Source organism: Sceloporus occidentalis, unplaced genomic scaffold (genome assembly GCF_023333645.1).
Source record: "Sceloporus occidentalis isolate IW3139 unplaced genomic scaffold, rSceOcc1.0.p SCAF_7, whole genome shotgun sequence".
In the NCBI taxonomy this organism is placed as follows: Eukaryota; Metazoa; Chordata; class Lepidosauria; order Squamata; family Phrynosomatidae; genus Sceloporus; species Sceloporus occidentalis.
The window spans coordinates 12,191,936-12,206,688 of NW_028316987.1; the positions used below are offsets into that span (position 1 = coordinate 12,191,936).

At 39.2% G+C, this 14,753-nt stretch overlaps 1 protein-coding gene across 1 annotated transcript in view; it reads left to right on the forward strand.

Annotated features, from left to right (window-relative positions):
* Positions 1–2,170: 2,170 nt before the first annotated feature.
* The window catches only part of FBXL20 (F-box and leucine rich repeat protein 20), an 86,835-nt gene continuing 74,252 nt past the window's right edge, over positions 2,171–14,753 (forward strand). Inside the window, exon 1 of the mRNA XM_089531929.1 lies at positions 2,171–2,632. Within this exon, the coding sequence (XP_089388055.1) occupies positions 2,591–2,632 (42 nt within the window). The 5' untranslated portion in view covers positions 2,171–2,590. The remainder of the gene's footprint in view (positions 2,633–14,753) is intronic.

The following is a 14,753-nucleotide window of genomic DNA, read 5'->3' on the forward strand; positions in this document are numbered from 1 at the left end:
GGCATGAGATCCCCTCTGATCATAGAACCTAAGCAGGGTCAACCCTGGTTAGTACTTGGATGGGAGACTGCCAATGAATCCTGGTTGCTGTAGGCTCTGCTTCAGAGAAAGGAAGGGGCGAAAACCACCTCTGATAATTCCTCACCTAAGAAAACTCAATGAAATTCATGGGGTTGCCATAAGTCAACAGGGAACATGGAGGCAAAGCTAGCAAGAAGCCAGTGTGGCGTAGTAGTTTGAACAATGGACTACAACTCTGGAGACCAGGGTTTGATTCCCCGCTTGGCCCTGAAACCCACTGATGACATTGGGCAAGCCATATGCTCTCAGCCTCAGGGGAAGGCAATGGCAAAACCACCTCTGGACAATTCTTGCCAGGAAAACCCCATGATAAGCCTTAGGGTTGCCATAACTCAGAAATGACTTGAGGGCAGACTAGAGATGTTAAGGCCCAGGGAAGGAACTAGGGGGGAAACAATTTTTGTCTGTGTTTTTCCTGAATCGAGGTAAAATAAAATATTCCACAACTGATTCTCTTCCTTTTTTCCAATTCCCACCCCTGTTTTTTGCCCTGCAGATGACAGCAAAGAAGCCATGTGGAAGTGTGTGTGTGTGTATATATATATATATATAAAACCACCACCAGTACCATCACCAAGGAACTGCAAATGCGTGTGTAAGTGTATACAAATAAATATAACTCCACACACAAAATCACCACTAACAGCAACAAGAAAGAAGCCATAAGGCACATGTGTGTGTGTGTGAATGTGTGTGTGTGTACATATATATATATATATACATACACACACACACACACACACACAAACACAACAACAACAAAGAAGCCATCAGGCATGTGTGTGTGTGTTGTGTGTATAATGGTGGTGGTGGCGGTATATGTATATATATTGTTATACAGTATACATTCACACACACCACCACCACCAGCAAGGAAACCATAAGGCATGTGTATTTGTGTGTAGCAGTGGTGTTGGTGTGTGTATATATATTATTGTTATACACATACAGACACACAAAGGAAGAAGCCATAATAATAATAATAATAATAGTGTGTGTGTGTGTGTGTGTGTGTGTATGTATATGTGCATATGTACAAGTGTATGTATATGTGTGTATATCTGTATATGTGTTTGTGTCTTCATATATATATATGTGTGTGTGTGTGTATATATATGTGTGTATGTATATGTGCATATGTACAAGTGTATGTATATGTGTGTATATATATGTGTGTATGTATATGTGCATATGTACAAGTGTATGTATATGTGTGTATATATATGTGTGTGTGTATATGTGCATATGTACAAGTGTATGTATATGTGTGTATATATATATATGTGTGTATGTATATGTGCATATGTACAAGTGTATGTATATGTGTGTATATATATGTGTGTGTGTATATGTGCATATGTACAAGTGTATGTATATGTGTGTATATATATATGTGTGTATGTATATGTGCATATGTACAAGTGTATGTATATGTGTGTATATATATGTGTGTGTGTATATGTGCATATGTACAAGTGTATGTATATGTGTGTGTATATATATGTGTGTATGTATATGTGCATATGTACAAGTGTATGTATATGTGTGTGTATATATATGTGTGTGTGTATATGTGCATATGTACAAGTGTATGTATATGTGTGTGTATATATATGTGTGTGTGTATATGTGCATATGTACAAGTGTATGTATATGTGTGTGTATATATATGTGTGTATGTATATGTGCATATGTACAAGTGTATGTATATGTGTGTATATATATGTGTGTGTGTATATGTGCATATGTACAAGTGTATGTATATGTGTGTATATCTGTATGTGTGTTTGTGTGTGTTCATATATATATATGTGTGCGTGTGTGTGTATGTGTGTGTATATGCATGTAGGTGTGTATATATATATATGTATATATGTATATGTACATGTGTGTGTGTGTGTGTATACACACAACAACAACAGAGAAGCCATAAGGCACACACACAAACACAACAGACACAGACCCAGAGCATCCATGGAGCGGTGCGCGCTCCCGCCCTTCCTGGCTCGGGGGCGCGCTGTGCTCTGGCTCTTCCCCTTCCTTTCCTCCTCCTCCTCCTCCTCCTTCCCTCCTTCCCTCCCTCGACCAATGAGCGGCGCTGTTGCTGGCAGGTGCGGAGTGTTTTTGTTTTGGCTTCAAGAAGAAGAAGAAGAAGACGAAGGCGAACAAGAAGAAGAAGAAGACGAAGGCGAACAAGAAGAAGAAGAAGACGAAGAAGAAGTAGTAGTTGGAGAGGAGGAAGGGAAGGAGAGGAAGAGAAGGAGGCAGGCCGGTCTCTCTCTCTCTCCCTCTGTGTCTCTGTTCTTCCCCGCAGCCCCTTCGGAGGAGCCTGGCCTGCCAGAGCGGCCCCCTTCTAGGTTAATCTCGCCTAGCCTAGGCTAGCCTTCCTGCCTGGCTTCTCTGCCCGGGCGCTGAGGAAGTGGGGGGCCAGGCCCTCCTCGGCCTGGCCCGGCTCGGCTGGGCCTGGCCCGGCTTCCCTGGAGCCCAGCCCCGCTGCCGGGCCTACACCATGCGGAGGGAGATGAACGGGGTCACCAAGAGCAGGTTTGAGGTGAGCAGCAGGAGGAGGAGGCCCAGGGCGGCCGTTGGGGCCCCGCAGGGAGAAGGAGGGAGAGGCTGGAGGCCGAGTGTGTGCTACGTGCGAAATGGGGGAGGACCCCAGCATCCCTCCATCCTCAAGCCCCATTATATGCCATGGCAGAGGACAATGGTGCCCCTTGTATGCAATTGCCAGCACCAAGGTTGCCTCGTTGGGATTTATAGTATCTCTGGTTCCAAGACTCTTTGTTGATACCCAAATCTATGGATGCTCCAGTCCCATTATATGCCATGGCAGAGTCATATGGTGCCCCTCCTAGAATCAGGGTTTGCTTATTGGTATCTATATGGTTTTTCAACACAGTGGGGGCCCTTGGTTATTATCTCTTGGGGTTTGGGTCCAGGACCACCTCATAAACACAATGTGCTGAATTGTTATATCAATGTGGTTGACATAATGTGGTGAAGCCACATTGTTTGTGATGGCAATAGTACAGCAAAATGGTGGCCCTTGGGTAAAAATGGCCAAAAAAGTCAGGTTTGGTTTGGGATTTATAGTACTGTGTTTTTGAAGGCAGTGGGTCCTTGGCATCTCCAAGGGTTTATAGTGGTATCTCTTGGGGCTTGATACAAGGATTCCTGGTTGATACAAAAATCCTTGGACACTCAAGGCCCATGATATATAATGGCATAGTATTATAATTTCATAAAATGGCCAACACCAAGGTTTCCTTATTGGTATTTATATTACTTTTCAATACAGTGGGTTTTTTTGGTGTCTCTTGCAGTGTGGTTCCAGGGCTCCTCATCCTTGGATGCTCAAGTCCCATGATATACAATGGCATAATAAAATGGTACCCCTTTATACAAAATGGCAAAAACCAAGGTTTGCTTATTGGTATTTATATGACTTTTCAATACAGTGAGGGCTCTTGATATCTTCAGGGGTTTGGTTCCAAGACTCTTGGTTGATACCAAAATCCTTGGATGCTGAAGTTCCATTATATACAGAGCCATAGTAAACCGGTGTTCCTTACATCAAATGGCAAAATCAAGCTTTGTTTACTGGAATATATATATATGGATGCTTGAACCAGTGGATAGGAAATCCATGGATAGGGAGGGATGACTGTGTTCCCCCCTCCCAACATACAGCCATCCCTGATGGATGAGGGAAAGGGGGGATTGTTTGGGTGTTTGCCTTTCTGACTGAGTTTAAAGGCAACTGTGTTGGGATGAAGGATAGTCTCCTTCAGCTGCACAGCAAGGAAAACAACTGGCTGGGAGGAGGCTGGGGTTGGAAGGGAGGAGTATGTTTTTCTACATTGCAAAAAATGATGGGATTTTTTTTTCCCAAACGTGAATTTTAGGGAGTTTATGAATTTATGGAATGTGAATGTAAGGGAAGATGGATGGATCACTTGCATCTAGCATGTAAAGAGGGATGTTTTTCCACCTCTCAAGTGAATATGACAGCAGTCCGTTGGCGCCTGTGAAGAGAGAAAGAAAGACAGACCCAAACAGTAAACACCCTGAGAGAGAGAGAGAGAGAAAACTGTAAATGTTGTGATGGGGAGAGAAAAAGACATTGTCTGTGTGTGTGTATGGAGGAATATAAACTGACTGGCTTGTAAATCAGGGTAGGTAGGTTTAAAGGACTGAGAACAGTGGAGGACAGAGATGTCTCATCCATAGGGTCGCCATGAGTCGAAGGCGGTTAACAACAACAACAAAGGTAGGTTTACATGGAGGAGATTTTTCTTCCCCGACTGGAGTGGAAGAAGGGAAAAAGAAGAGGAAAGGCATATTAGGGGACATCCTTTTGAGGATGCAGTTGATGCATAGTTGTAAGGGAGGAGGAGGTTTGGGTCCCTTTCCTCCCCTGAGATAAATGGATGGAAATGAGCTAGGATGGATGGGCTGGAAACTGGGAGGAGCCACAGCCCTGTGTTTTCATGTGCAGGAGGGGCAGAAGGATGATACGAGGGAGAAGGGAGGCGCTTATGTGTATCGAGAGTCTCGTGTCATCATGGGGGACTAATCTTAATGCTGCTGGCGTGGCCTGGCTTATCTTGTCTATGCTGTTTGCATATAGCTCCCGACTTCATTCCTTGGCCGATGTTGTTGAAAGGTCCTCAAGTGTGCCAGAAAAGCTAGCTCTCCCAGTCTGGCAGGGATGGAGAGGGAGGAGGGAAGTAAAGAAGCGAGGATATGTATACGCAGGACAGTGTTGTGTAGAATGTGTGTTTTCATAGAAAGGGGGAGAAATGTTTTTTTGGTTTGAGGGTTCAGAATTTTAAGTCCGTTACTAAAACCAAATGCATAGGAGGAAGTAGGCTCAAGTCTGTGAACGCTCATGCTACCAACTTCTATCTTTCCTTTAGTTTCAAAGGTGCTGAAAGCTCCCTTTGCATACTAAACCAAATGTAGGATGCATGAGTTTCTTTTGCTGTGAGATCCAAAGTCACATGCCTTACATGTACTTAATAATTCCAGCAGTCTATCAATCACACTCCAGTGGGAGATTGAGGGTGTGATGTTAACCAAGTGCTCAGTCATAAGGCCTATACTATACCACAGTAAGACAGAGTCTGTGTGTATGGTTTAGGAACATTGTGCAGCAGCTTGTAGTTCTTGGACAGAATGGCCAGCTATTTCCATTGGGTGGTGGCCGAACATGTGTGTTTATACACATTGTGCAAAATTAATGCTTAAGGGTCTTTAAACGGAATAAATGAGTAGTGCTTGTGTCAGAACAGGAAAAAAATGGTACAGTTCAGTACCATTGTTGCTTTCTTATCCTGAGGTTGAGAAGGGGGAGGGGGGAAGAATTTGTGCATTGAGAAGCCTGAAGGATGGAGATGCTGGAAGGAACACCAGCAAGCAAAGGCTAAACAATGAGCTATTCAGGAAAATATGGCACATAATCAGCATGATCTTAGGCCACACAAAGCACCCTATCTAGCTAGGATTTCTTCTAGTTCTTTGTTGTAACAGCTGCCTCCCCACCTCCAGCCCTTGACAGTCTGCAGGGCAAGCATGGGTGACACAAATAAGAGCAAACAACTGTTTCATGCATTTTCATTTTGTGAAGATTTCCTGTAGGAGGAATACAAATTACTTAAGTGTAAACATCTCAGTAAAGTGACCTGGGAATAATATGGAAAGAATAATAGCCTTCCTCAGAAGGAATTATGGCTTTGGACACAGTTTCTTCTTCAGTCTGTGGATCAGAAAGGAAACATACAATTAACTGTGGGGAAGTCTTGGTTCACCTCTTGCATAGCAGAAGGAGGTAATACTACAGGATGAAAAACAGCAGCACTTTTATCCAGAAACTGACTGGTGGATTGAAACAGGTAGAAATAATATTTTTGGCTTAATTCTGTTTACATCCTTTTTACATGCACTAAAAGTAGTTTGATAGCTGGGTTAATTGCCATAGAGTACAAATAGTCTAGTAAAATGCCAGTTGGTACATAGTCCAATTCAGAAGTGTTTGGTGACATTAGAAACAGCAATATTTAATTGTTTTTATTCAGTTTCATGCCATTGTTTCTGTAAACTAAAGATTAGTGTGGACATAAGGTACTGTGAGGAAATTCTTGTGATTTGACATTAGGGTTAGTTTAATTGTTTGAGTTTTGCAAGTTTATAGATGTCAGAAAAGATGGATAAACTGCAAGATTGATGTAGAGTATCTTTTCTTTTGGAAAAGTTTTGACTGATACTCTTGAAGTTTGGCATTGGAAGTATTTCTTCCAGAGTTGCTATATGTCAGAATGAAATAAATTCAAATTTGTTTCTGTATGTTTCTTATGCATCTGCAGTGTAATGCATATAATGGTTCTATGTAGTACATGATGTGGACTTATTCAATGGTTACTCCTTTTGAGTTGGATGTATCACAGTGTATACAATTCTGGCAGGTCTAGATGTACATGCTTTTAAAAAACTGTTTTCCCATGATGTGGAATTCAAGAATTAATATTTTGGCTCCTATGTTCTTTTGTTGCAGAGAGACTTACTGTTCAAGCTTGGAAAGACAAACAATCACCATTCAGTGGTCAAAAGTTCTTACTGCTTTAGCTGGGCATGAACATGTGTTATATAGATGTTAACTTCAGAAAATATGTTTTGGGAAATATGGTCAGTTTATATCAATGTATATGCCTACTATTGTTTATATTTTGCGTACCCCACCCTTCCCTTTTTCTTTTCTTCCCTTTCTGATTATTTTCTTATTGTACTTCATACTCATCCTGTTGAAATTCAGCAAAACTTGTTTAAGTATTTATATTCAGGTACAATGAAAAGGTGGCAAATTTCTGCTTTACATATACAGTGGGCCCTTGGTATCCGCTGGGGTTTGGTTCCGCTCCCCGCCCCCCCAAGTGGATATCAAAATCTGTGGATACTCAAATCCCATTAAATATAACAGCACAGTATGATGGTGTCCCTTGCATAAAATGGCAAAATCAGGGTTTGTTTTTGAGAATTTCTATATTTTTTTAAAAAATTCAAACGGTGGATGCTTGAATCCGTGGATAAAAAATCCATTATTATATATGGAGAGCTGACTGTATAGTGAAGCTACTTAGAAATGTAGGCGACTAGTTAACTACTCCCCCCCCCATGGAAAACTTTACCCTGTGGAAAGGGAATTATTATAACATTAATTAATGACATAATAAATTAGCCCAATTCAAGTCAGATTTGAGCAATGGATAGTCCTTTTCCTTTGAGTCATGACTAAAGTCAAAGTTGCAAAGCTTTTTCAGGTGTCTGTCCCTCCAAAACACACATTTATATGTGAAATGCTTCAGGCATACTAAAATTAGTATGTTAACAGTTTTCAGTGCCTTTGCTTTTTCTCTTAATTTTCATAACATAAGGGAAATGTATGTTTTTGTGCTGTCATATTTTGTCACATTTATAATTATGTCAATATAAGTAAAGCTTTAAATTTATTTGACTGTGTGTAAGCCACAATAAGTGCAACTGGTTGGCTCTGTCCCGAGGCAAATATTTCAGTTAACAGGCTTCAGCTGTTGGAATAAACAAGAAGCTTTACAACACATCAAATAACATTTTGTAAGTCAAAGAAACACACTTAATTAGATCTGCTTTGATTCGGGGCAGTAGGAAATCTTTCAGTTCAGAATTTCTAGAAGACTCTGAGATTATATTCTAATCACTGAACGTTAAATGCATCAAATATGTTGGACTACAATTCCCAGATTTTTTGATCATTTACACTGTCTGGGATACAAAGTCCAAAACATCTATAAGACCACAGACTGAAAAACATTAGTTTAGGGAGAAGTGTGTACATTTAAGGAATTAGAGCAAAGGAGAAGCAGAAGGGAGAGAGCATGTGATCATATGCTCCCATTCCACGTGGCTAAACCATGGGTAATACCTACAGACGTTTTACATGTATTGCAGCATCCAGTGGTTGTTGATTTAATATTTTTATTTATTTAGGTTTTGTGCTGCCTTTCTGCCAGAAGGGGATCCAAAACATCTTACAGATAAAAGACTTTTACAATAAAAGTTTAAAAAGCAATTAAAAATATAAAATAAAACCAGTATAAAATTATATGCATTAAAAACTACAATACATACCCGATACGACAAACACCCCATATAAAAGCCTTTTCCTTTATAAGGAAAAATTGCAGAGCAAAGTATCCTTTTTTTCTTTTAGAGGGGCACTAATATTCAGAAAGCATGATGTGAATTTAAGTATAAAAGTCATCCTCAACCATAGATTTTGAAAGCAAATATTTGGAGGTGGGGAAGAGTTGTTACATCTCTTGGATATTAAGTAGCATTGCAAAGTACTTTGGTCAGTAACTAACAAAGGGCTTTTGCTGAAAGGAGTGCATTACTGACATTCTTATGTTAAAGATGCATTCTTAAAGTCAAAGAAACTCTCCACAAAATATTTGTGGTAGTGGAAAACGGGGATTAAAGAGTTGTATAGAAAGCCACTATGTGCCCTTGGGCATCTCATGCTCTCAGCCTCAGGGAAAGGCAATGGCACTTCCTCTGAACAAATCTTGGCAAGAAAACCCCATGATAGGTTTGCCTTAGGGTTGCCATAAGTTGAAAATGACTTGAAGACACACAGCACCAGCAACACCACAGAAAGCTGCACCTGTTATTCACTGGCAGTCCCTCCATCCATGGTAGACCATGGTTAGTTTCCAAGATCAGAGCCTATTTGATCTTGGGAGCTAAGCAGAGTTAGCCCTGGCTAGCACTTGGATGGAAGACTGCCAATAGATACCAAATGTTGTAGGCTATATTTCACAGGGAGGAACTGGCAAAACCACCTCTGAGTATTCCTTACCCAAGAAAACTAAAAAATTATTGGGGTTTCCATAAGACGACACACAGAAAGTGACTTGTGATGTCCTATACCATTTCAAATGATTATGAAACTTTGCAAGGTAGGGAATAAAGGGACATATTAGACCTGGAGAGTTGTGGAGACCATTTCTGTCGATTTACGTGGGTGTTGGTAGTTCAAAACAAAAGGGGGAGTTTATATTTCATTTATGAATGGTGTGTTTGATGCATGTACTGAACATTTTAGCTTTAATATTAAGTGTCAATGTATGAGTTAGTCAGCTGTTGCTCTTCATTCTAAGTGCCCTGGCCAACATTGTCAATGTATATGCTGAGGTATTTCTTCTTAGAATTCACACAGATTGCAAATTTGTTTTCCTCTTTTTCTAGAAAGTACTGTACTTTCTGTTTTGAGTGGTTAAATAGATCTCTTAGCAGGAGGGATGACCTTTCCAGTGTGTTTAAAAAACTACGAATAAAACTGGTTAGCTATAATACTTCTTTAATACTTTTTGAATAACAAGGGAATTGGAAGGTTTATCTGCCAACTTGAAAGGAAAGATTTTTGGAAAACCTGAGATTTTCTGAACTTCCTTGGCATTCGATTACTGGGTAATTGGGCAATGCTCTTGGTCTGTTTTTAGAACACATCCCCTATTTCTAAATACTTGCATCTCCTTTTAGCACTTTGATAAAATCAAGACTCTGTATTTCAGCTTTATAAGGTCTTGTACAGTCTTTGTGATAAGGTGAGAGATGCCTGAACTTTAAAGATTTGGATAAAAGATGGCCAAGATACAGCACTTCTAAGATTTTCCCTGCAGCATACCGTACTTTTAATATGTACATTATCCTTATTTTGTGCACATATTGCCTCTTTATTGTCAAATACGTATGGGGTAATTCACAAATATTAAAAAAAAACATTCAATGAAATCATTGATTCTTACAACTAAAACAAATCAGCTGAAACATTATCTTTAAAATATAATAGTGTTGCTAGCTGTCAGTAAAACCTTGGTAACAAGAGCAAAAATTGAAATAAAGATCTTGCAAGAAAAGGAAAATCTTTAAGCCTCACTAATGAGGGTGAAAGCTAGTTTTTGCCCTGGGAAGGCATTCTACAGATGGAGGGGCCACTACTGAGGAAGCTGTTTATCTGATAACAACCCATTGCATCATTTTGGATAATGACACCAAGAGACAATGAAATATGCAAAAATTCTTGAACTCTTTAAAATCAATGAGGGGGGATCTTCCTCCCATTTTTTTTTAAAGTTTAGGAGGGACAGACATTTTCAGAAAAATAAGGTGGGAATGTGATAATAGCATCTTTTACAGATTGAAAGTCACTTTGTTATTTTAGGTACTTCAACTATATTATGTATAATCTATCTTGGGACAAAATCATCATGCCTGATATATTAAAATTTTGTTTGGACAATCATTATGAATTAAACTGATCTTTAATATTTTTATTTTTTCCAATAACATCCAAACAGTTATACTTTTATTGAGCCAACCACAATGCACAATGACATGTTGCAAGCATTTGAAATCACACTGGCTTCTTCATCAGGGAAACAGGAGAAAGAAATTGAAGATGTTAGTTATAGGCCTGCATTTTCTGTTTCTGGTCTTAGTTCAGATGGTATGGAGGGCTATCTGTAGGCTGGCACCTCCCCCTGTGGCCATGCAGTCACTGGTAGATTTTCAGAGTCAAGGAAATGTAATGTCCATTTGCAATTCAAAGAAGATGTTTCCCTGGAATCCAGCATGTCACCTTACTTTGTGAAGCCACAGGCTCCTATGTAGGTAGAGGACACATGACCAAAGGGGGAGGTGCCAGCTTGCAAATAGCCCTCCCTACCATCTGACCTAAGACCAGAAACAGAAAATGCAGGCATATGACTAACATCTTCAATTTCTTTCTCCAGTTTGGCTGTTGAAGAAGCCAGTGTGACTTTGAAAGCTTGCAACATGTAATTGTGCATTTTGGTTGGTCCAATAAAGGTATCATTGTTTGGATGTTATTGGATTGGCTATATGGCCAACACGGTTACCCCTACATATTTTTATTTTTTGTTATAGTTCAGGACCATGTACCTCCATTTGAAAAGAGCAACTATAAAGAACCTCTTTCATTTTGTCAGTTTATTAAGAGCTAGCAGAGAGCAATAAACATAAGGAGTACCATTAACGTTAGTAAAAAGAAATTTTCCCCCTCAAGTCTGTGATGTCAAATGGAAATTAAGTACTCATTCTTTGAAAAGAACTGGGAAAAGAAATCGTAGAGATCTGATACTGAACATAGACATACATAAAAGCCTTCCTGTTACATAGCTTTCAGAAATAACTTTAGGGAACACCTTTGCCAAGATTCTATATTACACTTGCAGAATGTTAATCTACATATGGGAATATGCACTGTTTATGCTGTGCCATGCTTCTTCTTAATACTAATTTATCAGCCAGGGTGCTAGCTTATTGTTCTTTTGTACTGTAGGGAATATGCAGTGACATATTCACAATCTCAGTGAATAAAGTAGTACATTGAAGACTCTGCCAAATGGTTCAGCAATAGCTGAGAATGTGCAGCTATTTGTACAGTGGATATAAGTGTAGAACTCTGTTTACACAACCATGAATATGGCCCTTGCACAATGGCCAGATAATCATACTGCATGCTGTAATTTAATTTTCTTGTGCATATAGTACTAACAAGATTCCAGTTTAAACACTAAAACCTTCTAAAATAAAATATTCCATAATCCACTTTGTTTCCAATGTTTCCCAGGGAGAAAAGATTTGGGGAGTCCCTCTGTGCCTCTACATCTTTAGACATCTTCTGAAGATGACATTTATAACAGGGTAGGAATATTTAGGAGCAGTTGCTCCTTGAGGTAGCTCCTTAAACTGTTGAAGGTTTTAAAGATTATCATCAACACTTAAAACTAACTAATAACAATGGCAAGGTTGACTCAGTGTTGAGATATTGTATTCAAAATAACCAATTCCATGAGTAGCCTAAACTTGTCCATTCTGCACTAAGTGAAGTTCCCAGATAATCTTCAGAGATATTTCTCAAGTTGCAACCCATTCCCAAGCTGTTTACACTGCATATATTTCAATTTTAGTTAAGATAAAATGATTTTGATGAGCATAATTTCTGTATTCTCAAAGTCACTGTCAAAGAAGGAAGCACCAAACTGTGTGTCATTTATTGCTTTTTGAGTAACATACATATCTTCATAATATTTTGTTATAGGTTTGCCCATTTGGTGTCCATCTTGTGACTTTTCAATTCAGTCATCTACAAATTTTTGAGATAAGTGTTTTACCTAATGCTGATCGACTCAGTTTGATTGAACAATGGGGCTCCAAGAATAGATTTATGCTGGCAAGAAGCTAGTGCTCAACATCTTTGCCACTACTTTTAGTTTACACTAGAAATGGATTACTGTGGGAATTTAGAATGGGATACAAATAAATATAATACATACATAAGTAAATAATTTAGGGAACTACATTAGTTCCCTAGGAGACTGAGGTGGGGGTGGAGAGGGCTGTACTTTACCACCAAATAAAAATATGTTTGCCCCAAATCCCCTCCAACACTCTCTAGGAACACCATATTTAAGCCCCCTCCCCACCAGCCATTTTAGGGTCAGGAGAGGTTTTTTGTTTTGTTTAAATAAAGGCCTTTCCTGGGCTAAAAATGGTAGGGGTGGGGGGAGAACATGTTGAATTCTCTAGAGGGCATTTAGGGGTAAAACATTTTTGGGGGAGAAGACTAGTCCCTAGGAGCCATGTGCAACTCTTGAGCTGCACTTTGCCCATCCCTGGTTTACAATTTAAACTTTACAGTGAATGCTAAAGTGCAAATGATTTCAGTTTAGCAAAAACTAAACACTCACACTCTAATTTCTCAGAAACAGTTTCAAAATCTCCCAAATGGCTTAACAATTGGCAAGAGGCAAATGTCAGACACTTTGAGTTAGACTGCCTGCAAATTTGAACTAGCTCCTCTATTTCTTCAAGATGATACCTTACCTCAGAAGAGGACACCCAACTCTGTAGAATTAGTTGCTTCCTGATGGATATGGCTGTTTGAATCTGTGTATGATTTGTCCCTGATAAAAGCAAGGCACTTACTTGCTTTCAGTTGGTGACTTGGCAGGTTGAACTGCCTAGTAGTAGCCCTTTTAAACTCATTATCTGAAACTTCACCAATCTGAAACTTCACCACTGTGCCCGGTTCCTTTGTAAAGTCTCCAGGTTTTTGGAGCTGTAAAGTTAAATACACAAATGTCTTTATGTGAAACTTCTGTTGTTAATCTGTAGAGTTTAAATATATCTCTTACATAGCAGATGGTTTTCAGAATCCTTTTTTGTGTATTTAGTATTACCTTAAGTCTGTTGGGCACTCACCTATTTTTGTATCATGACACATTTGGTAGCATATGGATTGAGTATTAAACATTGTTTTCCTATTCCTCGTACCTACATGTCATAATCAACTCATTACATTTTTAAAAATGGTTATTAAAAATACTTTTCTGCAGAGAACTGAGCTAGCTGGTCCCTGTACCAGAATGAGAGCATATGTTAAGAATGTCTGTTCTGAAGGTGTGGCTCCTATGGAGAAAATAATCACTTAGGCTACAGCAAAGCAAACAAGGTAGAGAATTGCTCACTAGGCTGCCTGCTTTACCCTTTTGCTTGTGGCCACCAGTATAATATATGTCAAAGTAAATGCTTTTCAAATTGTTTCTATTTTTCCGTAGTAATGAAATTGATGTACTTTAAAAAAATCACTTTGGCTTGTTACAGACTGCCAAAATAAAGCTGCTTCGGGTCTCTTTGGAGGTTTGCTATTTAAATGATGCATGGGTCCTAAGAGTCCGGAGGTCACGCCAAAGCCATACTCCATTCCTAAGCCCTGGAGGGCAGCTGTGGTGCAGCTTCCAGATTCTTAGGATGCATGCATCATTTAAACAGCATACCTCCAAAGAGACCCAAAGCAGCTTTATTTTGGCAGTCTGTACAGGTCTTTGACTGCTTAAAATTGTTTATTTATTTATTTATTTATTTATTTATTATTATTATTATTATTATTAAAATTGTAACTGCTTTACAGGCATATGTTAGTTGAGCCTCTGAGAAAGAAGCTCTGTTTTACAATTTATTTATACCCAGCCTTTCTTCATCCTCTGTCCAGCTGGATTTGTTTAGTAGTCATCAGCAATGAGGAGCATGTTGAAGGAAGGCTGGAGAAACATGGACTTTTAGTGTCATATTGCAGCAGCCTGTCATCAGTAAACAATGTAACAAAGTTTGAGCAGGGAAGGAACGGATTCTACTCTGGTAAGTCTACTATAGCTGTGTGTGCCTGCCTACAATAAGGTAAAGAGCAGCTGTTTCCAGAATCCCTTATTGGGCATGCATGAACAGCAAAACAAAGAAAGACTGAAGAGCAAATAAATCTGCCACACCAGAATTTTGGAAAACTACTTTGGCCATGAAAATGGAAATCACAAGAAAAGTGGAGGTTGGTGAAAGGAAAGGTCATCTCTGGGTACAGTTAGGAAGAAGCTTTCAAATTTTCTCTAGATAGTTCAGAATGTTTTTGTTTACTTATGCAAGGCTTACCTGACCTAACATACTTACCTTGTTAACTGAGGTATATCTCTGCAGTCAATACTGAGAGAATATAGAAATGTATGGATTCTTGTTTAAAGCAGTGAAGTGACAGTGGTCTCAAAACAGTATGCTCT